This window comes from Dermacentor variabilis, chromosome 11 (assembly GCF_050947875.1).
Source record: "Dermacentor variabilis isolate Ectoservices chromosome 11, ASM5094787v1, whole genome shotgun sequence".
NCBI classification, from domain to species: domain Eukaryota; kingdom Metazoa; phylum Arthropoda; class Arachnida; order Ixodida; family Ixodidae; genus Dermacentor; species Dermacentor variabilis.
In genome coordinates, this window is record NC_134578.1 from 65,145,338 (window position 1) to 65,172,679 (window position 27,342).

General features: G+C 43.9%; 1 protein-coding gene across 1 annotated transcript in view; it reads left to right on the forward strand.

Moving 5' to 3' along the window:
• The window catches only part of LOC142564938 (uncharacterized), a 46,221-nt gene extending 19,700 nt beyond the window's left edge, over window positions 1-26,521 (forward strand). Inside the window, exons 3-5 of the mRNA XM_075676148.1 lie at window positions 2,891-3,038; window positions 7,074-7,192; window positions 26,354-26,521. Of these exons, the coding sequence (XP_075532263.1) occupies window positions 2,891-3,038; window positions 7,074-7,192; window positions 26,354-26,357 (271 nt within the window). The 3' untranslated portion in view covers window positions 26,358-26,521. The remainder of the gene's footprint in view (window positions 1-2,890; window positions 3,039-7,073; window positions 7,193-26,353) is intronic.
• Window positions 26,522-27,342: the final 821 nt, after the last annotated feature.

The following is a 27,342-nucleotide window of genomic DNA, read 5'->3' on the forward strand; positions in this document are numbered from 1 at the left end:
CTACTTCCCGCCGCCTTCACTTTCCGACTTACGTTTTCCTCCTCCTGTGTGCTTTTTTTTTTCTTTTTCGTTTCTTTTCTTCTCCATTTATCTTCTCACTGACCTCCTTGTTCTACATACATGGGACTCCGCCTTCCCCTTGCCCTGCATAGTTGCCAAAGGCAGCTGTAAATCTGCCAAAGCGCCGAAAATCAATCACTGTCACAACTGTCCCTCACGGTTTGATCTATTTGAGAACGACCGGGCACCCATTCTGGTGTCTTCGTTACCAGGGCCGAACTACCATTTTTTTGTAAACCCTGATGGAGATCGGTCAACCGATCGAAAGCGTTGAAATTATATACTTATTCTGTTTCTTCTATATATATATTCTTTCTTTCTATATATATATATATATATATATAAATATATATATATATATATATATATATATATATATATATATACATATATTGATAAGGCTAGTCAGTCACCCATGGCTACGGCTACAACGAGATGAAAAATGAGACGTGCGTTCCGTTATCGCTTGCTTTTTCGTGAATGTGTATAATGATGCCTCACAACTGGAAGTTTTTTTCGGAAACGGCAACGGATGGTCCTGACTGCCCATATGTAATGCAGCATATAGTTCGTCAACTTGCCTCCACCTGTAATTTAACGAGACGAATATATTACATTGTGATTGAAGCAGCGATGTTCAGAAACCTAGCTTTCGGCTTACACCCCAAGTTAAATAACACGAGATATCGAAGCGCAAAAAACCGATGTACGCACCAAAGAATCCGTACCTGCCGTGCACGCCAACATACTGGTAAAGATTTTAAATCCACGCAATAGGTCACGTGGGCGGTCGATGACGCTGAACGCTATTTTGCGTTTAAAATGGCAAAAAACCACAAACTTGGTAATTAAGGTTTGCAATGTAAAATTGGTAATGATGTTATTGTACTGTTTGTCATGTAATAAAAACGCTTCCTTTATTGTTCAAGAAAGTTTGTAGGTTAAAATTGCGCTTACTACGGCGACTCTAGCGGGAGATAATGCGCTCATAGGTTAACCTTTTTAACGGTATGCTATGCCTGCTTCTTTTGCGGCACACCGAGGTCAATTTTTGCGCCCTATGTGGCCATTTGATGAACTTGAGAGTGTTCGAGGCCTGGGCGCCTACTACGGCGCCCGCGATTCGCGTGGCCAACGTCGTATCAACCGCCGCGGTAGTCTCCACTTTGTACGGAGCGGCGCGCGAGGAGGAAATTGAGGCACCGTATACCAGCCGACGGCAAAGAACGCCCCTCCTTCCAGTGTCCATATAATTGCTATCGCAATTAAAAAAAAGTTGTTTTGCAGTTCTAACGCACATGGTTTAATCTAAATAAGAGAAAGTTTGCGTGAAGCAGTTAATTAAATCCAGTATAACCAATGGCTATGGGTGCATAAATGTTTCTTTCACAACTTCGGAACAGGAAATCTCGTACACTGTTCTTATCAACCAGCAGTGCTGCAAATTCTGTTCTCACCGAATGTTCTTCTACGAATATTCACCAGTCGCAAGTAAAGTCGCAGCGCAAACACCAAATCAAGCTGGCATAGTACGACAGTTTACGAAACAATGTCAGGACGACGAAGGTGATTTACGATGCTTGTCGGCGGACGACTGGCCATGCGAGGTAGATAAACAGATAGATAAATAGATAAACACGACATACATCTAGTCACATTCATGAATTCTGTACAACTGTATAGCAGTAGCACATGCCCGTTCTGAAGAACTGACCAACAATGGACACACACCTAGCTGATCACGCGTTGAATTAACCAATAAAAAAACAGGTAAAACAAATGTTTCCATGTAATGCGCTGTTGCTCAAAGGGATTAGTGCGCTAAGGAATCTGAAATAAAATATATATCTTGGATCCTTGGATAGATAAAAGCGCATGGGAAGATTCATAGCGACGCCACCTGGTGACGGAGATCAACTTTCTGTACGTAACGTTACACAAAAATGAAGCTAGTACCGCTTGCCTCGGAGCATTGAAGGCCACCTAGTATAGATTTGAGCCTTCCTTGACACTTGCAAAAAACGCAAATATGCAATTTGCCTTTGTTTTTGTAAATTCTTCTCAACCCACTTGAGCACTTCTTCGACTTGACGTCTGGTCACTTCTTTGGTCTCGGTTGCTCAACTACTACAATCGCAGCCTTTGACATTTTTCACTGGTTGTTTCTTTGCTTTAAAACGTGTCAATGGGCTGTCCTTTCTCATATGCGCAGGCGCTGTATAAACGCTGCTTTTTTTGTGATAGTTCCATGATTTAGTGCGAGGCGCTATTATCAGCTGACTACCCGTTGACTTTTGTCTGAGCAGTAGGAAAATCGCAGGCTTTAACGGAAGGAAACTAACTAAGCACAAAATGCTTCCTTTGTCCTCTGGGTGCGCTAAGGGTGACTCGGTATGTCATGTAAAAGAATTCCATCCAGGTATGTTACACCGAAAAAAAGAAAGGATGGAACTCCTTAACGGCAATTATTGTTTATGGGACAACTTCGCCTCGTCGGCTAGAATAGCTCACTGCCGTTTATTTCGCGCTGCTTTACCGAGCGCCTTAGGCGCAACTCTCACCCTGGACGGGCGGGCCACTTTTCTCTCCAGGTAAACTATATGTACGTTTTCTTTTTCTTTGCTTACTTTTTCTTACATTTTCTACTTAAAATTTTGTCTATTTGACTGCAAATCACGTTGTCTAATTAAAGAACCATGTCATGACTTCAAAACTGGTGATTATTCGATTCGGAAATGCAAATCCATCGAGTGGTTTATTTTCGCAAAGATGTCTCAGTTATGACGTAGCCGCCGTCGACGCCACTTCTACGCCAAATATTGCATTGCAGCATTGTGAAACCAGAAGCATTGGACGACGCAGCTGGCGATCTGAGCGCGCTGCGTGAAGAAGGCATCAAGCACTACGGATTGCTCACGGTGGTGGCGCCTCGCTCCGACTTCAGCTACGTGATATCGCTTACGAAACCGTTTATTGAGGTGGGTGCGGGTTGAGTAATATATATATATATATATATATATATATATATATATATATATATATTACTGCTATAGATTTCCTGTTTAGGCTACAACGGAAGCCCATTCTACGTGGCGCGTTAGCAATTACACGGCACGTCAAACCAGACTGCCAGAACTGATCTTGATCTGTCATCAATTTCATATGCCTTGGTCGATGCCACTTTTACGCAATATTTTTTTTTCCAGGTCGCAGTAAATATCACATAGGAGAGCTTAATGTACGATGTGCGTTGTTTAGATATTTGAACGCTTCGAGGTCTCGCCCCAACTGAGCACACGAATACATCCTTCTCTAATCAAAGCTGCACGAGGTGCAAGAAAGGAATTATTGGCGCATTAGTGCTCCCGCCTTTACAACGTTGCGTTGGCTAGCCATCGCAAGCACCTGATCGTATTTTCCTACCCTAAAGCCATGAGTAGGGTTTTGTCCTGTAACCTGAAATTGAATGAGTGTTTGAGATGCTCATGTTAAACGCAATAGATGAGTACCTTGAAATTGTTCGTATGGTTTCATTTTTGCTTGGAAACGCAGTAAGCTGCACGGCAAAAGTTTGTAGAAGTGCTATGTTTTAGGCGGGGATTCTTGCTTCATGCAATTATACGTTTTCGCCGGCAGAAGAAGGAGAGCTGTTTGCTTGAGCCAGCTACATAACACAAGTCGGGTATTATTTTGAGCAGGAGGTAATTCAATAGTGGCCCCAAGGGACGCTACTGAGCAACTAAAAAGAAATTTCAAAAGATCGTGTACTATTTAAAACCTTTATTTTTATTATTTTGTGGTAGTATGAAAATTAGTCAAAATATCCTTTTTTTTTACCGCTCCGCCACCTAAGCGCTGTTTTGCTAGTGTGACATCGTAAATTTCAATAAATTTTATCTCATTTGACCAGCTGTGGATTAGTGAAACTTACTGAAACCTAATATGTTTACCCCTTGGCTATTTTGCGAATAAAGAGTAGCCTAAGTTAAGCGATAACGTTATTTAGGCTCGAGCAGACCCCATCAAAATCGGTGACGTCTCGACAAGCTGAAGTGCAAAGTTCAAAGTAGCGCCGCCACGTCTATTTAATTTTTCATGTATTTTCGGGCTTGCCAAACGTATTCTCCTGGCAAGGGTTGTGATTTCGGCACTGCAAAAATGTGTTCTACTGATACCGGTCAAATTATAGTTTCTCTAGTGTCCCCTAATATTAAGATATGCAGTAAGTAAAACTAGTGTTGAATATTATTTCTCAGAAGAATTGATTTGTTTTACAGTTGGAGCCAGCATTTAATTAAGGCAGCGTACACCACGTGATGATTTTTATCTTACAAGGGCAGGTTGACGTGGCTGTGCTACAGATTGCAGTATAGAATCGCTATAAGGAAGTTGGCTGACCCGAGCCTTTATGTATGAGAAATAACGTCGTATTGTTTTTTTTTTTCGTCTTTCCATAGGCCTACCACAAGGTAGGAAAACTTTAAAAAAAGAATTACTGAACGTGGACTGCTAGTTCGTTTCAGCCCAAATTACGCAGCCGTCAGTTACGCCTGCAATACTGGGCTTGGCCAGCATGTCGGATCGGCAAATACCAAAAGAGGCGGCTTAGTTATTGTTACACGTCAAGGAAATGGCGTTTCTGTGTACATACACATATACGTCAGGTTACATGCTACGTGGGAAACTGGTGGCCTGTAGCCTTAAGAAAGTTAGCTGAGAAAGCCCTTAGTGGGCTTTTACAGGCTAGTAATTAGGCGAAGACACTGATCAAAAGAAGCAAAGTGTGTTTCAGAAATAACGCAGCCAACCCAGCTTACCAATTCTCTTCATAGAAGACAGTACTAATCGTAAAGGATGATACCGCATAATTTTTAAGTAAGCTGGAATAAATGAAATGTCCTGTGACAACGCACGGATATTCATTGACAAGCAGCAATTGCTCACTAGGCTATGCAAGGGTGCGTAATGCAGCATTAGGCCTTCTGCAAAAAAAATAATAATGTACATGTATCTGATAGTTTTATTGCTGTTTGATATGTTACTTTGCGTCGTGAATATTTGAGCGCAACACAAACAGCAGATTTTAAATTCTGTGCATCTTTTCTGTCCGGGTGAACCCTCGACAACGCAGACAAAATATTACACCACCTTAAGGCTCCTCCTATCGGTCATCCGCCGAAGTTCTCGGTAGCACTGGCACCCTTCCTGCGCGGCTGTGCGGCTCACTGACACCACTTCAGCCGGATTATGCAGTTAGGGCACTGGCGAAGTGAGAGGCTGACGGAATGTTCCCTTTAACACTTGTCCAGACTGTAGATGCCTACAGAAATTTCGGGCATAACGAAAGTGCCTCTTCGTCGTGCGACACAATGCTCGCGCCTCAGACGCAACCGAAACGCCTCTCCTGCAGTGACCGGTTCAGAACCGCAAACAGGTCATTTTCGTGCAACAGTGTGCTAGGCTTGCACTGCTGGGATCGAGGTCGTGGGTTCGATCTCCTGTGGCGGAACGCTTGTGTACTTCATTTTAGGAGCACATTAAAGAATTTTAGGTCATGCAAAGCGTTCTGTAGTCTGTCGCTTGAGCGTGCTGCATAAACAGATCCTTAGTTTTGGCATGCAAAACACTGATTGTATGGAGGCAAAAGGCGTAGCGCATCAGGAACAGGACAAAAGAAGAACACAGAAACCGGACACAGCGCCAAACGTGTGTGTCGTCTGTGTTGTTGTTTTCTCCTGTTTCTGCTTTTGCCTCCATCATGATATACCAACAAGCCCAATGTGCAACTTTAGACTGATTGCATACATTCAAACGTGATACGTTAAGCCCCTGTATTTGCGCCACGTCTCCGTTGAACAGCGCACTACATGCCGAGGGACAGGCTTTAGCATACTATCCAGGCGTACCATCGTTGAGAGCGTAGATAGAAGCAATTTATGTAATAAAGAATTACGTATGGGAGCGTTCCGCATACAACCCGCATTACCGATGCTGATGCTGTGGCATCATCTCTTAGGTGGAGATCGAAAGGTTCGCGACTTAGTACCAGCTCGCTAAGCATACCATCTTCAAAGCAAACAGCTAAGCTGTATAATACGAACAAATCATGGCTAATACGTTTTGGTCAGCGTCAGATCATTCCGAATAGTGATCAATCTTAGGATTTATTTCTTGCTCGCTACGAGACTAAGAAAATATATTGGGGGAATCTGAAACAAAGTGGGCGCTCTGAGCATGTCGAAACGGTTGCACATTCACGGTGACTTGCGGAAGACACCGCAATAATGAGCTACACAAGGTGCGCATTTGCAGTGGGTCGAACGTATCACGTGTCATGGAAAGATTTATGACAATGTGTGATTTTATAGCTTATTAACAACACGCAGAGACAACGCTGATGCTCCTGCTCATATGTTGCGTTTGTTTTCCACATGGAGCACTGCGAGGTACTCGATCAATTGTATGTAAATGCTGCTATTTCGCCCCACATGTTGAAGGAGCATGTGTTCTTAATTTTGGTTCTTCAACATTGCTTATAATTTATTTTACGAAAACGTGAGTGCAACACATCGTTGGTAACCTCCTACTAATGACATTGTCAACTGTTATTGAAGCAACCACTGTATATTTTCCATGACTGCGTCGGCAGTGGGCACTATCTCTTGTTCGGTAAGATTGCCAAAGTTACGCATACAGATAGTTGTACATAATTCTGTGTGTCGACATCCCCAATTGGAGCGCTCAGGGCTCAGTTTGTATTCAAAGCCTTAAAAGCAAGCGGAGACCAGACGTGCATCTCCTGTTTAGTCTTTCCTGCAGAGGCTATCTTCCCTTCACGATGTGGCTATTTAATAAAAGTGCGTATGCGACATGCTAGAAGTCAGTCACTGCGTTTAAAGAAAAAGATACGGATCGATGTGGTTACGAATGCAGGTTTACACTTGCTCAAGCTCTTACTATGTAGAAAACTACTAGAAGCATATCGTGTCCGTCATGTTTTCCTGGTGTTGCAGAAACTTGAACAGCTCCAGGGCAGTGACCAGACAGCGAAAACCGTCCTCGCCATCGGCTGCGACGATTTTAGCGGTTACTTCATAAACGAATTCACAGCGACACTCACGGAAATTGCCAAGTAAGTGATAGGAGAACCCCATTGAGAGTGAACGAATATCAATATATTCAGTGAAGCTTTTGCAAGCTAACGCTAAAGTCAAATAGAAAGAGTATACCTAACACAGGCTGCATGTACTACGAAAGCAACTTCACGCGCGCCATGCTAGTATTTATCGAGAGCTTCCAAAGTGGAACAAGGCGCCAGCTGGAAATTGGTGTCTAGGGCTAACAAGATTATTAACGGGGTTGTTAGAGAAACTTAAGAGACAGCGTTCCCTCGGGGTCATGAGGCCTCAAGTTTCCTAATCAAATGAACGCGAAATGTACAAATGGTCTGATGAGGCTACCGCCTGAAGCTTTTTATTAAATTGTTGCGTTTGGAGTGAAAGAATAAATTCTAGCAAGTGAGGAAGAAACGTCTCAGTGAGGACCCCATAATTGCAAGAAAATGCACAACTTTTTAGGACAAAAATAATATGAGCCTGAGGTTTACAAGTCTGTGCGCGAATGTGACGTGCACCAAAACATACATGTATATGCATATATGCATATTTACACCCACGTGAATATACGCTCTGTCACCGTCACAAGTGCATCATCTATAGAGGCCAAATTTGATATATGAGTTGACTGCTTTAAAAATTTCTCATAACGCTTACGTCTGTCTTGCAAACGTACTTTGCACAAATTAGTGGAGTATTGTAGATCTATAAACGCTTCACTCGGCCCTCTTTAGATGTCGTATTAGGGGCAGACTGAGGATTGTGCCATATTTTTAATATACGAAGCTTCAAGGTCGACAACTTGGTACTTGAGATTGCCTTTTAAATTCTGCAACTTTCATCGAATCTTGTGGGAGATAAGTTTAATAATGAATTCGCTTTTTCTAAATGGTACATTTACACTTTTTTGATATACAAAATACCATCGCCCTCATATGCGCGGTGAATGCCAAAAAAATGTCACATTCTTCCCGTATTTAGATACAAGCTACCGAGCTAATTTTTTCTCCTAATGACAAAGCGCGCTGCTTGTACTTGGGAGCGAATTTAAGACACATGCGTTTTGCCATGAGAGGGAGGATAACCAGCACCTTCTTGCCTTGGTGGCATTACACCGTGGCATTCCACAGTGATGTCAGCAAATGCACTCTGAAATCCGGTCATAGGTCGACGAAACCAGCCATTACTAGAATTGGTCAGACTCAGTCGAACTGAGTTTGAGTAGAGCTAGTGTATGGATGCGAGGGCAAGGTTGATCGATGTGTGTTACTTTCCAGCCCGAGTAAGTGTAAATCTGGGTGAGTCGAATAGCCTGCGAATAAGAGGGGGTCTGAGCAGGACTAAATAAAGGTGAGTAGGAATGTGCCCTGCTACTCACCTGAGTGAGTGACAGAAGCTGCGCTTCTGCAAATGAAACAGATAAATAATTAAAACATAAAACAAAGATCATAATATTTCTTTAGGATTAATTTTTTCAAGAGTTTCGTAAAGCCTTCAATTGAAATAGATGCTGTATTCTACTGCAAGTAGCTGAAACACTTCAACAAAACTATTCAGATTCGCATTGCCAGTTCATCTCATTCCATTATCAAAAGTCTTAAAAACCTTTGACCAAGTACGGTGTTCTTTAGTATCCATATTAGGTTTTCGTCTATATTTGTTGTAATAAAGTACTTTTTTATGCTCCGAAATCTGCGAAGAAATGGGGTATGCAGATCATTTTATTGTTATCCTTTCTTGATGTCTACAATTTGACTGTGGAAGAAACGAGAATGGCGTAGTTAAGAAAAGCCTGTTGCTATTGGTAAATAACTAAACAAATGCGCAAAGAATATTCAAGCTTTTCTTTTCAATGAATAAAGAAACAGCATGCAACAATAAATTCTCTTCTAACAATGCTTAGTCGTTAGAACAACACATCCGGCATTGTCTATTGGCAGTTACGTTTTAGTCATCAACGGATATGATCTCTTTATAATATTCGGTCATAGTGGTGAAATTTATCTTGCTTGCCCACTTAACTAAGAACACAAATACACTTCTAAATGGTTCACTCACGTCATGACTACTGTTTATCAATGTGAGCAATTGACAATAGAACACGTAAACAAGTTTTATGCCTTAGAAAGAAGAGCCATGCGATCACTGCTAACTTGGCGCACTGACTTCCTATGAGTAAACATGTGGTATCAAAATATTCCTCTACTTAGCTCCATAACCATGATAAAAACTCTGTACCCTTCCGCTCTATGAAACACGATGATAAACGAAGCAGTGTATGTGGGCCACTTAATGGCGAACTGCGCCTACGCCGCGGGTCGACCCGGTGTTTCACTATCTTTGGGATGGCCTCAATTATAAGGAGTGTTTAACGCCTGCTTCACTTCCGCCGCTGGTCGGCCCAGTATTGCAATATCTTGGGGATCGACTCACGTATAAATAGAACTTGACGCCTGCTTCACCTCCGTTACGGGTCGGCCTGGCATAGCACAACTTTGGTATCGGCTCACGTATGGGATGTGTTTAGTGCCTGCTACACCCACGCAGTGGGTCGACAGGGTATTGTGCTATCTTCGGGATCGGTCCTCGTAAGGGGTGTGCTTAATGCCTGTTTCACCCACGCCGTGGATCGGCCCGGTGTTGTACTACCTTCGGGATCGGCCCTTGTATGGGGGAATGCTTGACGCCTGGTTCACCTCTGCCACGGGTCGGCCAGGCATCGCACTGTGTTTGGAACGCGCTCACGTATGGGGAGTGCTTGTCACCTGCTTCAACTCCGCCGCGGGTCCGCCCGGCATTGCACTCTCTGTGGAAACGGCTCAAATAGGGGAGGGTTTAATGGCTGTTTCACCTCCACCACAGGGTGGCCCGGTATTGTGCTTCCTTGAGGATTTCTTTCTACACGTGGGCACAATAGTGGGTAAAATACGCTTTGACAACTTCGCTGTAAAAGGCAAAACAAATAAGTTACTTCTTAGCTTGAATCATTGCCGTCTTTCTTTGCGTGAACTAGATTGAAGATACCTCAAAGAATATTGGGTAAAAAGAAAGACTGTAAGTTCATGCTTTTAACCAATGAATACGCTTGTGCAATTTCACAAGGAAAACAAGTACCCAACACTGTCTCAAGTAAGGAAGATGTAATATTAACGGCCACGTTCCTGTTCCTGCACTCCAATATGCTGGCTTCGAAAATGTCCCCAGGATACATTGAACGAGAAAAAAGGTCACCGAAGGCCCTATTATTTGTTAGCAATATCGTAAGATGCGAGCAAAGAAAAACATCAAAGACAGCATAGGGGAAATTAGTTGTACGTAATAATTGAATTGAAGAAATGATAAAAATAACGGAAATGAAGGTGGATGAAACGACAACTGGCCTTATGTGGGGCACTCAGCCACGTCTTCGCATTATGCGTCTGATGCTCTTTCCAATTGAATTACCTCTGCGGCATTTTGCCATCAACTTTTTTGGGGTATTTATGTTTATCTACTAGAATAAACCTGGGAGTGTTAGCCAGCGCCAAGACTTACGGCGTTGACGGCGGATGTGGAACACCCCTTCTGTAGCAAACATTTCGTTTACGTCATCTTTTTGGGTGAAGGCAACTGGTTCATTGAGGCCACCACATTTTCTAAGAGCCACCACGCTGAAAAGCTACGAAATTCATGCGGTAGCTATGTCGATCTGGCGCTGCGCTGCTGAGCGTGAGATTGCGGATTCAGTTCCGGCCGCGGCTGCCGCATGTCGATGTGGGTTGTAATGGAAAAACGCTCCTGTACTATAATTAAGGTGCAAGTTAGAGAAAGTCGAGTAGTCATAATTCACAAGGGGTGAACCTGTAAGGATTGGTAATCCATTTTCCTAAAAAAAAGATAAGGGCGCACTGATTAACATTGCCCATAAAGGAGCGATCCCTTCATTCAACCCGAATCCCCGAGCACGCCACCGGTCCCTTTTCCTAAACGTCACTCGCCGAGCGCTCAGGCTTTTTCTCGTCTAGGTGGTGTCGGCTGTACGCGTCCCCTCGCCCTCTCTATCAACGGCAAATGATCCGTATGCGCAGGCCGTCTTCTCCACTCTACCTTGCACTGTTGCGGGAAAAGTCGCGTGAGCCATCGCTCCTAGATGGCACCATCGTCTCACAGCCGAGGGGGATATATTCGGTGACAAAGCACGAGCAGCAGCAACACGAGCAGCAGCAGGCAGCTACTACACTCAAAGAAATCTGAGATGGCTCGCAAGGATAGTTTCGCATCGTCAATTAAAATTGCACCAGCAAATTAAAAGCAGAAAACCCAATTTGAGTAACAACTAGCGCGTGCGATGTCACGCCGCTGCGCGCCATGTCGCTATAGGTGGCACGAACCCTTATTGAGCAATATGAGCGGAAGCGATGACGATGTAGTACGATCTGGAGAAGGTGGCAACAAAAGTATGTACATGACGTAGGCCTAATAACAACACTGCACCATACCTTCCTAACGCAAGCCACGCGCTCCTTCGCCTAAGTTTCACAGTGTTGTGTGCAATAGAGTGCCGGAAAATGTCGGAGCTGGCCGTGCTGGCAGAATGGCGTGCGAGGTGGCAGAGGTTATGTGCTTGTTTTGTGTCTTTATGTGCATGTGTGTGCGTGCGCGTGCGCGCGCGTCTCTTTGTCTGAGACAGAGATAGACTTCCGAAGCAACAGATCCACTACAACGTAGCTACATCGTGGAACGTAATCATCAGTGCATGCTTTAAGGCAGAGATCAGCTTCCAGTACTTTACAACACGGGAGAGCCCGTGTGGCTGAGTATTGTGCGACCGCCTATGACTAAGGCCGCCGGGCTATATAGGGTGATTATTCATAAATGAGTTGGAATTGTGGGCCACCGTAAATGACAATGCTATTGTTGCTCGGCGTTCTTTCTCCGCAGCAGTTACAACGTCGATATTGTAATTGCCATCAGTTCGGTGGAATATATTGGCAGCGAGGGATTCTGTGATAGCTTGCCACCCACCATGTTGACCTCCAAGATCCCAGTTTTCGAAGGCCTGGTGAGTATTCTTAAAGAATGTAAAAGGCCACGTTCGTCGCTTTGTTGAAGATATTTTTGCTTCACATCTCGGCGCCTAACCACATCCCTTCAGCGCGACGTTCGGGCTAGCAAGGTGAATGGTCTTGAATCTGCATTATCATGTTTTCACTGTCTTGCATTTGGGTAGTGAGCCCACCGAACATTTCAGAACCAATCAATGAGAACTACAGCTTGTTTTGGTGTACAGAGAGCGAACAAAAAGAGATTGTGACCAAAAGGAAACCTTTCGGATTGCTTTCCGTATTCTTGTTTCTTGTCGTCTTTGTATTTCTCGATATTAATCACTTTCAGTTTTAAAGACTGTTTTAAAGGCAGCAAAGGGAAAGACAAGGCTCCGGGTAAGGGATAAATCATTAATCGAGACTGATGGGCAATATCTAGCCTTATGAATTGCTGCATAGAAACGAACGAATATTTTCGGCTGTCAATAGGCAATTGCAAAAACAATGGAATACAGCAGTGTAATTTACTTAATTATTCATGATTAGTGCAGACAAATATGGGAGAAATAAAAAGAAATGTGAGAGCAATCAGGAAGATAATGGTGTTTCGCCAAAGATACCGTAACTACCTCACTACCTTGCCGGCTCCTGCTCCATCCCACATCAAAATAGTGATAAAGTGAGCCTGCTGTGACTATCAGGCGCGGATTTTGAGAGGAGAATTTTGGTAAGAAAAAAATGGACTCGTTTAACGTTGGAAAAAGTGGTACAAAGTCCGCATTAGCATTTTCTTTACCTATTCTTGCTCGCTATGTCATGTATTGTATTTTTTTTCCTCCTTCAACATTTATTTCATGACCTCGCACCAGGTACACTGATGCATTCTTGCAATTATTGTCATTAATAATTTTCATTGGCGGTAAATCTAGGACAGGAACGTTTCGCAACTTTTTGAAGGCTTTCAGCGCTACTGCTTGGTGTTTCGGGACATTTTAATAATATTTGGGAAACCCAACGTGCCTGGTGTCCTCCTCCAGTATTTAGGCGTACTTCTGGTTTTCATGACGAGTAGGTGAACATCACAAAAATAAGCATACGCAGTAAAACGGGGGCGGCAGTATCTACAAAGCAGTGTGAGATGGTTACAAGAATTTTTGGTTACAAAAATTTCAGGGAGCGCAGTGGGTGGCATTCGCTACGCGGGCCTCTATTGCGTGCTTCCCTGAGGGATTCCTTTCGGTTTCAACAGGTTATGCCCACATTTAAAGACGTTAAAACTTGGAGAGGAGCCCACCTTTTCAGAGTGCACAATCCACGGGATAGACCCACATTTTTTAGACTCCGCTCTCTTAAATAATGGCGCACATTTCTGGCGGGACCGTTATATAACCAGAACCGAAGATTATCCGACAATGCCAATATTGCACTTCGCAAATAAACGACACTAAATAATTTTTGATTTATTACGCGGCGCGGAGAATGCGCCACGCAAGTTCATGAGCTCTACACATAGGGTCAACACCCAGCTATCTCATACCATCAAAAGAAAAATCTATACGAAGTCTGCGATGCCGGTGGTACCAACGGAATAATGTTTCTGCTGCTGAAAGAAAGGTACCGTGTTTCTTTTGACGTTCTCATTTATTAGTCTGCAGAGATTATTTGTTCATCTCTTCATTTATATTGACTGCAGGTTTCAGGATACATTTGCAAACACGGATTTCTATAGTTCGCGCTATCGCTTGCGTAACCCTCTGTTTTACGCTTTAAAGCAAGCTCATAGAGTAATAATAAAATTGCTCGCCTGGCTTTCCGCTTGCTTACCACAGCATTGCTGTCCTCAAACTCGCAACGAGCACATTCATTCCTGCCACAGTAATGGACCAATTTCCTACAGTAATATGATAAACTGCATTTATTCCACGTGAATGTTACACACATTGTCGTGTATTGGTTCACCGAACGTGGCAAAATGTTAGCCTACGTTGCCGTGTTTCAGAAATACGCCCTGAAACACCGTTTACAGTCCGCACAAAGCGTACCATGTTCACGCTTGTCGCTGGCATCTACATAGTATGTCACGGGCCCTATCGAGGTGAACGCCCTATGAATGCTGCGAATCCGTCGAATTAGGTTTGGAGCGCCCGTAGTTTCTTTGCATCACCTTTAAAAGAACCACTGCTGCGCTACGAAGCTTTGTTGCCGTTCTTCAACTCTGGTTGCCTTTCTTTTAAATGCGAGAGAAAGAGGCACGCGAAAGGTATTGCGCGGTAAACAATGCCAATGCTTTCTCATGTCCTTACAGCTCGTCTTCACGTCAGTGCTATAAATATAATAAAAGCGAGGTGAAAATAAAAAGTACTTATTCAGCAAAAACACTAAGATTTCTGGAGGGTCCCTAAAAAGGATGCTGTCAACATGTAGTAACTGTGATATGCAAAAAAGTCGACAATTTCATAAAACATGTACTTGTTTGTTTACGCTATGAATATTTCAACAAATAGAAATGCTGGTAGATATTGCTTACAAAGAATGTACGATTTGCTGGAACTTAATAGCTGCGACAGTCCTTCGGCAGGGACTGAAGAGTTCCACTTCGTTTTGTTAACGTCGTTTGAAATTCCAGGCATGATGCTGCAGCAGGAAGCTGTTCTGCCGCTTATTCCTCAAAATAGAACACTGTCAACTACCTTATGGCATTAATTGCCAATTTCGGGAATTTCCTCCCCCCCCCATTACCTCTTCATTTCTTCAAAAACACAGAATTTCAGTGCACTGTAGCGTTTGCAAACTGCAAACACACTACAGTTACTTGTGAGTAAAATATTGCGGCAGAACCCATCTCACGATGACTCTCGACGACAATGCGTTACCATTGAATCAATACAGGGACAGAACATATTGCCATCATCAACATGACTTGTGTGTGAGTCGTGCGCTTCAGCTGAACTCCTCTTACGTGCTTCCATAATAGGGAGCCTCAATTTGCCACCTCTTTAGGGTGATGCCAGCCTTTGTTAAGCGCCCGTGCCGCACTAGCCGGAATTCCGCTAAGTGTCGCGGATGGCGCTGTTGCCAATCCCCGCTTCCGCCAATTTGCTTCTCACTCGAACGCGGCGTTGCGCTACAGTGCGGTCCCTCTTCTGTGGTTCGGGAGGCGCTACAACGACCTGAAGAAGCCGGCAGCCAGTCTCCTTTTGTGTTTCAGTAATAAATGATATCTGCGTTTGTGTGAAAGCCGTCGGATTCTCCCGCCACTGTGAACGAAGTCAGCTGTTGCGCCCGCACCGCCGCGGACGGTAACCCTACTCGTCCCGATCTCGACGACGAAAATCATGCCCGGCTGCTGCGTACCACAGTGCTCTCAATACAGCGGCAACGGAGTCCGGATGTTTAGTTTTCCGGCCAGCCCTACCCTAAGGAAGCGCTGGCTGGCGCAAATAAACGAGTCCGCTGGACACTGTCCGCCTCGTCATAAGTAGGCTGTGTAAGTATTGGTCCAATCCTTATGCGCGCGATAGAGTGAGTCTTGGCATACAATATAAAGTATTGCTGCATGCTCACGCACAACTGCAGTTAGCAAGGCTGAATTGGATTGCATCAAGAACGTGGACAATTGACTGACGAGCGAATGTGCACTAGAATTCGAGGTAAAGCAAACTGCGTTTCACGTACGTAATGTTTTTTGTAAGCTGCGCTGCCTGGCCTCAGTAACTGCCTGCAGCAGCGGAGGCTGCTGCATCTTTCCTTACTTATGTAGCTTACTTGCTGTTATTCTCAAGATGGCTGTGCTGCCATGCACAGAGCAAGAAATGCTGAAGAAGCAGTGGGGAATTGAATAGGCAGGGGGTGCAGTATGATGTAGATGTTGAGCAGCGCATCCATTTGCAGTGGGTGTTCTTCAAGACTGTCAAGCGATTTCAATTTCCTTGCTAATGCCTGTGTGGTTACGAGCGACCCTGATAGCTAACCTATTTTGGGCTTACTATTTAACACGTTATGTGCTATCGTAGAGAGCTGTCATACAAACTACCATTCCTGCATAGAAAGAATGCTCATGAGAAACAGTTTGTCACTTCATTACGCTTAAGTGCATCCGTGGTACGTAAGGCGATGCATATTTAGACGCTGCTAGCTCACACCCGTGGCTTCCGTCGCATGATACTCAATAAGAATCGAAGCAATGACAATACCTCGGCGTTATTTACAAAATTTCTATGCCTTGCAGGCCCACTTTCAGGACTGCAGCTTCGAGCAAAACAGAAAAGATAAGTGGACGAAGCTAATAAGACATGCCATCCCGACACTGCATATATATATATATATCTATATATATACATATATATTGTGATACTTTCAGGGACGTAACAGCATTACAGATGAGGTGGGTACATTGTGAATATGCAAGCGCACTAAAGTAAATGACGACAAAGCTACGCATGAAAAGCCAAAACAAAGCAAGAAAAAGAACAATGATTAACAGAGCAGGTTATTCTAACAGGTCAATACCAAAGGCCTTGAATGACAATACCATTAGCAACATTATTGTACATGGAAAATACAAAACTCATTGAATTAACAAATAGCTGCGCAGGTTATTCAGTGAAGCGGTCAACAACTGCGACCTTGAATGACTACATCTTCAATGCTGGCTATGGCACTGGGAAGGTGGTTGCATCCTGAGCTACTGTTTCGTATAAATGAATCGTTAAACAGGTTAGTATGGCAAAAAGGAATGGCGGCCTTATGCTGGTATCAATATGGGCTGAAAATTATGATGGTTGTGATAAAAGTTCGTCTTTCAGTGACTAGTTCAAGAAAAATTTTATGATATAGACAAAGACGTGAAAGTTTTCTGAAGAGCAAGTTCAGAAGGCCAAGATTAGATTTCATCAGCAAAACAAGGGTAGTAAAGGAATAGCTTGATACGATAAACCGAGCTGAGCGATTCTGAAGAGACTATTGCATCTGCAAGGTTACGTGAGCCTGGATCCCAGGTAGCAGACGCATACTCGAGTTTATGTCAAATTAGCATTTGATATAGTAATTTTAAATGGCTCGGTGCTTCAGCAAAATATTGACAAAATATTGACAACAGTATCAATGTAGGGTTGTGGGTACTCAATTCTTTCAAAAATTCATGCTTGTCGGTGCCTATTGTAGACAAGCTTTATCAAGCCTCCGCTTGAAAGAAATCTTATATGTAGAATTTCACCAGAGGCATGACGTGGGTATGCGGGGGGTATAGCGGTTGTGGGGGAGGGGGGAGAGAATGAGTGATATACAACGGGTGTAGACCACAGAAGTGGACATTTATGGCAGATGGCAATTAGGACTACTTTTGGGAAATATAAGCTTGCGTCCTATCTAATTTTAATTTCATCTCATTGCAGTCTAAAAATGCTTATGCACAATCTCAGGCCGTACTCTGCAGTGATATGACTCACTTATTCAGCAGTAACAAAGAGAAAATGAGGAATTAAAAAAAGACATTTTATGAAACAGCACCCTCTCAAACAAGACGGTTCCGGAATAATTTCAACTCCGGAGTGGTAATTCCTCAACACTTTTCTATGCAAAAACAGTGACATCACCTCACTTCTCACTCGCGTTTCATGCCACAAACGATGGCAACACTGCGCTCATTAAGACTGAAATCCCAATGACGGTGCCGCTGTGATCAGTCAGCATAAAATCCTTATGGCGTGCTATCGTCTATTAAAATAAAGCACACCGGCTGCCTGTGTTCGGTTTGATTGTTAATTCTTGCTTCTGAACAATTTTTTACAGCTGTGCCGAATCGCCGCAAACCACCAAAGTGTCTCTTCCAAGACATAGCCTCTGCTAACGTAGCGGCAACTGGACTGAGAGCTACTGATGGATCTGCAAGCCAGTGTGGTAGCATAGCAAACAGCCTGTGCCTTGATGTGATGGCAGCTGAAGATGTGCAAGATCAGCTTGCGGAGAACTGTGACAGCAATGTGATCCACTCACCGCACCAGCGTCACAGCCTGAACGTGTGCGATACTGCAGGCAATGCTGGAACAAGTACCTCTGCATGCTTTACAGATTTACGTTCAGCAACTTCATTACCATATGAGGCTAACGCTCACCGACCCAGGTGTTTAGTTGTCAGCATCAGTGTTGACAGTGACGAAGACGAGCCTTCACAACAGAGGACTGCTTCTGCAACATATAGCAAGTTTCAGTCAAACGGCATTAATAATGGAAAGAAATTTTCCTTATGCTTCCCCCATGTATCCACACAGTCGTCAAGCCATACATCGGCAAACCTCAGCGGTAGCACTCCTGGGCGCATGCTCCCTTCCCTACAGCTGACAGAGATACATTCTGAACCCATTGCCACAATGATGGCAGAATTGTCACCAGAAGAAGTAGGTGGGTCATGTGATAACCCAGGAACTACCATATGTGGTCTTGTTCACTTTCTGTGGAAATTACACCAATGAAAAGCTAGGATCGACATGCAATAGCACTGCAGAGCTTCAATAAAATAACTGTGACCTAACGCGGAAGTACAAAAGACTGGAAATGCTGCACAACCAGGCAAAGGCCTCCATTCGAAGCCTCAAGCAACAAGTTAAGTCTGGGCGCAAAAAACTTGACCCCATGTCCAAGATCAAATTCCTAAATGAAGATCAAAAGAAAGTACTAACCAGAAAAAATAGGAAAGGATGCGTTTCGTCTGAAACAACAATCAGAACATCGCTGCAAATCAAGCATGCATGTAGTGCAGTTGGTTATGAACTTCTGCGATCATTATCGTGTCCCCTCCCCTCAAACAGAACCCTGATCGGTGGTTACGAAACGTCCACTTTCTTCCAGGTATCCTCCACGAAGTGTTCGATGTGCTTAAACGCAAAGTGGAGGCAATGGAGGATATTGAAAAGGATTGTGTCCTATTCATAGATGAAATGGAAATCGCTCAAGGGTACGAGCATGACCGCTCACTGGACTACCTTTTTCGCAGCACGACTCTGCCCGACACACCACGCACTGTAGCAAACCACGCCTTGGTGTTCATGGTAGGCGGTCTAAACAAGCGCTAAAAACTGGTGATTGCATACCACTTCACGGGCAGATCTGTTGATAAACGGCTGCTGAAAGCCGCTGTTTTCAGCCTCATAGAAATGCTTCACAGCAAAATGCTAAGAGCTCTTGTCGTAAGAAGTGATATGGGGTCAGCAAACTCGGCTGTGCGGTGGTTGGTAGGGCTTTCTAGCCAACGAAACTCTGAAAAGGTTTGCAGTGTCCCTCACCCTCACCTTGAACGTAGGCTGCTGCATTTGATGGCGGAGCCAGAACATGCTATAAAAATCTTCGTGCTCAGCTTCTGTGGTTAAGCTGTTTCTACTTGAGCAATGAGACAGTGAACCATCAGGGTCTTCTTGGCAACAAGGTCGACATCAAACATGTAGAGGAAGTACACGCGCACGACTTCGATAATGACCTTAAGATAGCAAATGGTTTGTCTTCTGTCCACGTGAGTACTGGACATTTTAACAAAATGAAGGTCAGCATTGCTGTACAGCTTTTTCGCGAAGCCCCTGCTGGTATTCGCAACCTAATCAAGAAAGGAAAGCTTCCATCTGAGGCCAAAGCAACAGCGTGTTCTTTGGAGCTACTTTGGCGATGGTATACTTTAATGTCATCACATCAAACTGTGCTTGCTCTGAGCAAGATAGATGTCACCAAGTATATAGAGGCGTTAGCAACGCTTCACCTTGCTCACCATACGCTGCGACATGTGAAAATAGGAACAGCACTCTTGAAGCCGTCTCAGGCAGGCCTTCTGATTTCAACATCTGTCGTACTTAGCCTCACAGAAGAACTTCTCTGCCACCGTGGGTACATGTGTGTCCTGACCAGTCGAATAATCCAAGACTGCCTGGAAAAATCTTCTCCATCTTGCGGATGAAAAACACACCCCAAGTGCATACGATGTCAAATGCGCTTTCAAGCTGGTTTGTGTAGGGCAGTTTCTACACACACCGAAGTCAACAAGCTACGACATTGATGACAGCCTGCACCTCGCCGACACTCTTGGTCCAACTCTACGAAAGCAGCTTGTGGAGTTTACGGGTGACGAGGAGCGCCTAGAGGACCTTGTTATTGAGGAAGTTTCATCATCTGAATGCGACATCCTCGCCTACTTTGGAGGATTTCGTCTCAGGGCTGTAATGAAGGCAACAGTGATTTGTGAGCCATGCAGGACAGTATTATTTGGAGAACATGAGAGCTACAATTCACTCGTCAACTTCAGGGAGTACGTAACGGAGGCTCGCAACCTAATCAGGCCCAGCAATGAAGTGCTGGCTGTCCTGGTTCACATTCAGGAACATTTCAAGGCATTTGTCTCATCTTATACCATCTTGGACATGAAGGCTCCGTTCAGGACCATAACAAGGTTCCTGGCTGAGAATGTGGAGGTTAATCTTGAAGGTGCTTGTAGTTCTCACAGAAAAAAGGTTGAAAAGTTGCTTTTGGTGAAGTATGTTAGCTCAGCTTGCGAATGCATCTTCGCCAACAAATGACTCGATGTGTTGAGGCACATTCGATCAAGACGTGTGCCGGAGTAAACCTTCCGAAGGTCAAGCAAAATGATCAAGAAAAAAACGCCTTGTAGCCTGCTGTTTTCCACACTGAACTGAAAGACATAGTGTGGATACAAACTGTAGATTATCCGCAGGATGCAGCTTATTGATTTCTCTTTTTTTCTACTTTGCATGACATTGGTTACTAAGCTAAAACTGCGTAAAGTAGCCACTTGGGGGGGAGGGGGGTCAACTCTGCCGCATATGCATGTTTTGCCTGATATGTGAAGCCATCAGCCAAATAGTAGACCAAACAGGTCACTTCGTAAGTCGAGTGCGCCTTTTAGACGACTTCAATGTGCAACATACTGCACACCTATCTGCTATATTTATTGTGCATAGGACACCGTTACATTCATGGTATATACACGTTTCCACATCTTTTCATCCGGCTTGCTAATACAATTTTAACTGCCCTTTCTAATTTGCTTTATTCGGCACATTTTGTGTTAATATTGTCGTTGGTAAGAAAGGCCTTCCATCTGCAATGGTTAATGACCACAATGATAATGTGCGAAGCTGCACCTTTATTGTTAATTACTGTCTGTTTCAAATATTTTCTCGTATTTCTACTTGTTTTCTGTAATTTTCTGTCCGCTGTATATATTCACATTTCCTTTGATTCCGTTCACGTCTTGCATTCTTTTGTTGGACAGTAAGTGCTCACTTGTGTGTGTGGGTGTACCCCTTCCGGCGAGAATTGTAGATGAGGATGTGCACAAATAAAGTGAAGTACCTTCAAATGACAAACGCCGTATGAATTATTTCTCAGTACGTGAACCATTTGTCTAGAATTTTGTCTTGCTGGTTTATAAAAATACTCGGCTGACCATAAAATGATGCATGCTTTGGTGCTTGACTACACGACGAACATTTGCATTATCGCAGTCAAGGGCTAAAAAACACGGTGATCACTACAATACAGGCATGGGGGGAAGAACACGCACCTACACTTGCTTTAGTTTCTGCATTGCAAGCTCCCTAGTCAGGTGCAGTTATTACCAACGTACGAGCAAACGTGGGTTGGTGCACACATGCAGGCAGATTTACCACACATTCGATTGTGTTCGTTTTTTTTTCTTGCTGGAGTTTATACCAAGCAAGCATGACTGTGGAGAAAAACAAGACATGCGCTTCTGAAACTGCACTAGGTAATGTGTTTGTAAATAGCATTCGTTGGCATCATGACATCGAGTTATCAAGTCACAGTGAAAGCTTTCATTTAACGATCTATTTGCTGTAAAATACGAACTGTGCAGCCATGTATTAGGCACAAGCAAGTTTGACTAAGGGTCATCAACCCTTTTACCTTGTGCACTTTACCAAAGTTTAGTCCAGTTACTGGGATGCAGGTTTTCTCTATTATGTCATAATTGACAGCGCATGTAACAGATTTGTGCCTAAATAAATCAGTATGGACTGCAACACTGTTAACTTATTCTTGAAACATTTTTTGTCTGCTTGCGTATCCTGCCAAGAAACTGCTACAGGAATTCAGTGTGCTGGTACATAACAGCCTTGCACAGACCTTTGAGTGGCCCAGAGTGTGGAGGACGAGGATTGCTTGGCTAATTTGTTTTGGCGTTTTCTTCCGTTTGACAGATATTTTAAATCGGCATCTTTTTTAGCGTGAAAATGCTACTTTCTGATTAGTTTCTAATTAGCCTTCCTATATTGGTTTATTACTTTATTTGTCCATAGCGGGGGTTGGTGGCGGTTTATATCGTAAGCCAGCCTTTCTGCAGGAATCATAGAGCGGAAATTATGACAATATGCACGATTCAATGGCTGTAGATTCCAATCATCAATGTTTTTGAATGCTTCCTCAGTTATGGGAACCATTTCCCGGCATTAGTTCAATCTTGCTGCATAAAAAAGACTGTCAGAAGACTTAACGTGATGTATTTGAGGCCGAAGAAACGGCAGTTCCCACTTTTACGGGCATGGGACTTATTGCCATCGGCACTTGGTTCAGTTACTGCGTAATTAAGAAATAAATAAAAATAGAACTGCTACAGTACCATATTCATGGGTTTCATTATAGATACTATATCAGAGAATAAGATTAGTTTCAAAGTGAGTTACTGACGTGCCTAGAATAAATAGAAATCACTGATTACCGCACACCAATGCACACAACACCAACACCGAGATGCGAGTGTTACTAAGAGACACCAAAGTCAAAGATTACGGTTGCCTACCGTTATTTCTTGCGCCCTTTTACAACATTAAGTAACGCATTAGCCCAGTAACATGTACTTTTAAGGTTAACCACACTGTATAGCACGGATATATTTTTTTCTTCGTTCCTGTACTCAATTAAATACAACTGTGGAGTAGAAACAAAACATAGGCTTCGGAAACTGCATATCATCATGTCTGCTTGAATAGACAGCATGAGCTAGCTATAATGAAACTGAACAATCGGGTCGAAATAGCGGTGAAAGTTGTCTTTCAAGGTCGGTCTTGCTTGCTTATCGCACTTGGTAAAAGCAAATGCGACGTAGGGGCCATACACGTCTTAGGGCGAACGCTAGAGTGCGTGGTTTGCGCTCCGCAAGACTGCTGCCGGCGATTAGGTGCTAAGCTTATGCTGAAAAAGGTAAAGGGGCTAGATCACGAGACACATTCTCTCAGTCTGCGTATTAGTTTGCGTTGTGTGTGGGACTGTCACTGTTCACATTAGCGACGACACGAAAGCTAAACAGACTCTGCCGATTCCATTAAATAGCCATGCGGCTGCCGAACAGACTCGCAGCATCCAGATTTTGCCGAGAACGCAGCCTCCTTACCTTCCAATGCCACCGTTTTAACGCGACAGCGTTAAGGAGCTCATGTCGCAGAAAAGCGGGTGTCCTCGGTGTCGGCAGCATTGGCCGTGAGCGAAAAATGGCTTAAGGCTATACGGAAATAAAAACAACTTGCAAGATGTATTGGGTCGGAATCGAACTATGGTCTCTGGAGTGTGAGAGGGAGACGCTACCACTCAACCATAAGTTTGATGGTTTAAACGGGACAAAAGCGCCTCTAGTGACTGCGGTGTTGCCTTAGAAACGCGCCGTAGAAAGTTATACTGCGGTGTATCTCGGTAATTATCAGCATGTAAATTATAAATTTGCAGTTAAACGAGTAGCGAAGTACGTTTCCGCTACATTTCTTCTGCGCTTGGCGCACACGCAGAGTCATCTTGCGGCAAACACGGAAGACCCCCTCCTCGCAATGTACGGCGCTGCCCCGACAGGTGGCCCGCCTCGCTCTCTCCCCGTCCAACTTCCAGCGTGATTCACTCGAACCCTCGTCTTTAGGCGACGCGGCTCCTCTTTGCGCTCGCAGCGCGTTTATTAGGTGCAGCGTCCGATGCCGGACGCCTCTGACGTGATCGCTGTGCCGTACCGCGTCAGGTGGGAAAGGGTCTCCCGCAATGTGTGCTGTGCTGCTGGCGAGGAGCCATGCGTCTGCGTGGTGCTCCCAAGTGAGATAGAGGACGATCCTATCGAGGCGTCAGCCCCATGATCGCGTCCGCCTTCATGGCGCGTCGCAGCCCGGCTGTCCGTGCCGATCACGACGTTTGGCTCGCGTAGATGGTTTTTCCCACCGAGTCACCGAGTTCATTTGTTCGTTCCGCTTGCTGAAGCGCAGGTTTCGTCAATAGGGCGTTCTTAAAGCAAGGGTTAGCGATGCTTCTTTTCACAAGCTAGGAATAAGCCTAGTTTAGGGTAGGACTGGACTTTGTGATAGTGTTTCGTAGCTACAACAGGTGTGTCCTACCGAACAAAACAAAAGAAGGTCGAAATGCCGGATAGCACAGTCCTGAAGGAGCTCAAGTATCACATCAAGCCTGCAAGAGAATCTCATATTTGACATCAAGGTATCAACCTGGTCCTCCGCCTGAACTAAGGAACACTCAATATAAAACAAAAAATCATCCACACATCGAAAGACCTTATAAATGTCTCTCTGAGGGTGCTCGTTGAAGAGAGAGGTGGCGATACTCGTTAAATAAAGTGGCCATTTCGCCCGAAAGTCGAAGCATCTCCAGCGATGACAAATTAGTAGGCAGCAATAGGCAATAATGAGTGCACATTTATCAATTGTACAAACATGAGATTATTCGCTTACTAACTAAATCAAGATGCATGGCGTCACGTGCGCACCTGAAAACATGAACATTTTACTCGATGAGCACGGAAAAACACTACCAGGACGCTGGCGTTGGGAAGCACGGCAGCTTCAGCGAGAGAATGGACCATCGTACTGCCTCTCGCTTCAACGCGAGTATACGGTGCAAAAACACAGCGCACACGAAGCTATCAGCACTCAGAGGACTCTGTCTCCATCCCAGATCGCTATCAAGATAGGGCCCAGGCGGCCGTACCATACGCCGCAGCTGCGTATGGTACGTATGGTACGGATTATCGTATGGAACCATACGTACAATTATCGTATGGGCGTATGGTAGCAATTAACTGCCAAACACAAGCTTAGCTTGTATAAAGACCGCTGTTGACTTCAGCCAGGTTTCATTTTTATGATACAATCACCCTTACTGGTAGGTCAAGTTTAACAGTTCCTGAACAAAACGAAATATGATGATGACTTATTCTAATGCTCTTCAACAGTTTCTTAAGGGTAATTCTATAGCAAAGCTTCTTTTGGTTGAGTTCTTACCTTGCTTAGTGGCACACCATGCCACTAAAAAGACAAATGAGATAGCCTTGTTGCTTTTGTACAAAAATTGCGTGCGGTATAAAAGTCGGCAGGCGGAACAAAGAGAGAATTCGCACTCAATTTATTTGCAACATGCTTAAAAGAGTACTTAAGAAGTGCATCATTAGAGCGAGCAACAATTTCCACACCTTCCGAAATAACGCAGGCCACGGCTTCATCCGGGGGCGAACTTGGCAACTTGCCTTAGCATGCAGAGTCACAACAATAGCAAGAATAAAATTTGATTCAGTGCTTTCCTCGCTGCGCACTGTAATATGGAGTTGCGCGCCATCATTTAACAAATGTATTGTCCTAGGTCGGATTTAGAATCAACTTCAGCGCAATGGTTTTGATCCGGAGGATAATTCGAAATTTGCAGATGTATGAGTGAGTTCACCCTCTTCACCCTGCAAGGAAATACACTTTCTTGGTCAGTCAGCACGCGTTCAGTGAGCTGTTTTAACGCCTTTTGTGTGATTGTCCTGGCTGTGCGCGTAGAAGAAAATGTCATCGCAAGAGTCGCAAAATAAACCGGCTGGAAATAAGCACTCATTCTTTCATTTTTGTTCCTTTCCTTCTTCTCTCTTCCTTTACACATTTCCTGAGTGGCGCTAAAAACTATACAAGATCATATCGTACCAATTTTGCCTAGTCAACCACACTTGAGAGTTACCTTTCTTAATTCCTGCGTATCTTAGTTCCCGAGTTTATTAAGTGCTTGTAGTATATAGCTGGAAAGGCTTGATAACAATGTGGTTCGCCTTTTTCGCAAACATTTTCTGTGCCGTTCTCCATTACCGTTGTCTACGCGTCTGCTTATGACTGCTTTCAGTTAAATCACTGGAGGATCCTGTCGCCCCGAGCCATTTACATCAGACCGTTGGTACAGACTGGCCTATCCTTCGACCTGTCCACACTGCAGTACGAACTTGTGGAGAGAGCACCCTCGCTCAGGGAAAGTCTTTTCAGCCCGTGCCGGTATGGGAAGAAGACAAGTCGAGATGTGGCAAGTGTCTTTCAGGGTCACTTAAGCTTAATTTTCGCAGTGAGTCTGGTGCTTATTTTAACCATTAATTGCCCAAGGTAACAAATATTCCCGCGGTTCTTTTTTTATTTTTTAACAATACTGTATGCCTTTGCACAGGCCAGACACCATGAAAATGAGATGTCTGTCTTTCTTTATTCGTTTATCGAAGGCGAGTGAGAAATTTCCTCAGCGGACATGGCTAGAGGCAGGAGAGTGCCTGAGGAACCTACGTTACACAGCAAAGTCGCTGTTTACATATAAAATGCTGCTAAGGTTCAAGGTTTTACAGAAAAACGAATTTACGTATGTTCAGCCGAAAGACAATAAGATCAATCGCAATGCACTACCTTAAAAAAGAAACATAGCCTAATAGACAAAATTCAGGAAATCCATCCAGATCACAGAAAACAATCAAGACATTCTAAGTGTAGAATCAACCCCACAAACATGAGATATGCGCACATTGAGAAAGAATGATATATGTACGTCAGTCGTTTACTAACTTTAGTAAAAACGTCTTGCCACTTTTTAACGTAGACAACACACTGGTGAGTCCTGCATGTGTAAAACAAGCCCTGAAAACTTAAGGCATATTTTATAGCGGTGTTCTTGATATCCTTGAGAAATGTTTATGTTGTTAACCGTTATTAAGACCAAGTAGGAGGGAAAACAGTTCAAATGTAGCAGTAACAAGGACAGGATTTAATGTTTTTATTCAACTGCGCTCACATTATTCTTGAACTACTTGCTAAGAACTTGTTTCAATTTCGTTTCATGTGTGATTGTGTTTGGGC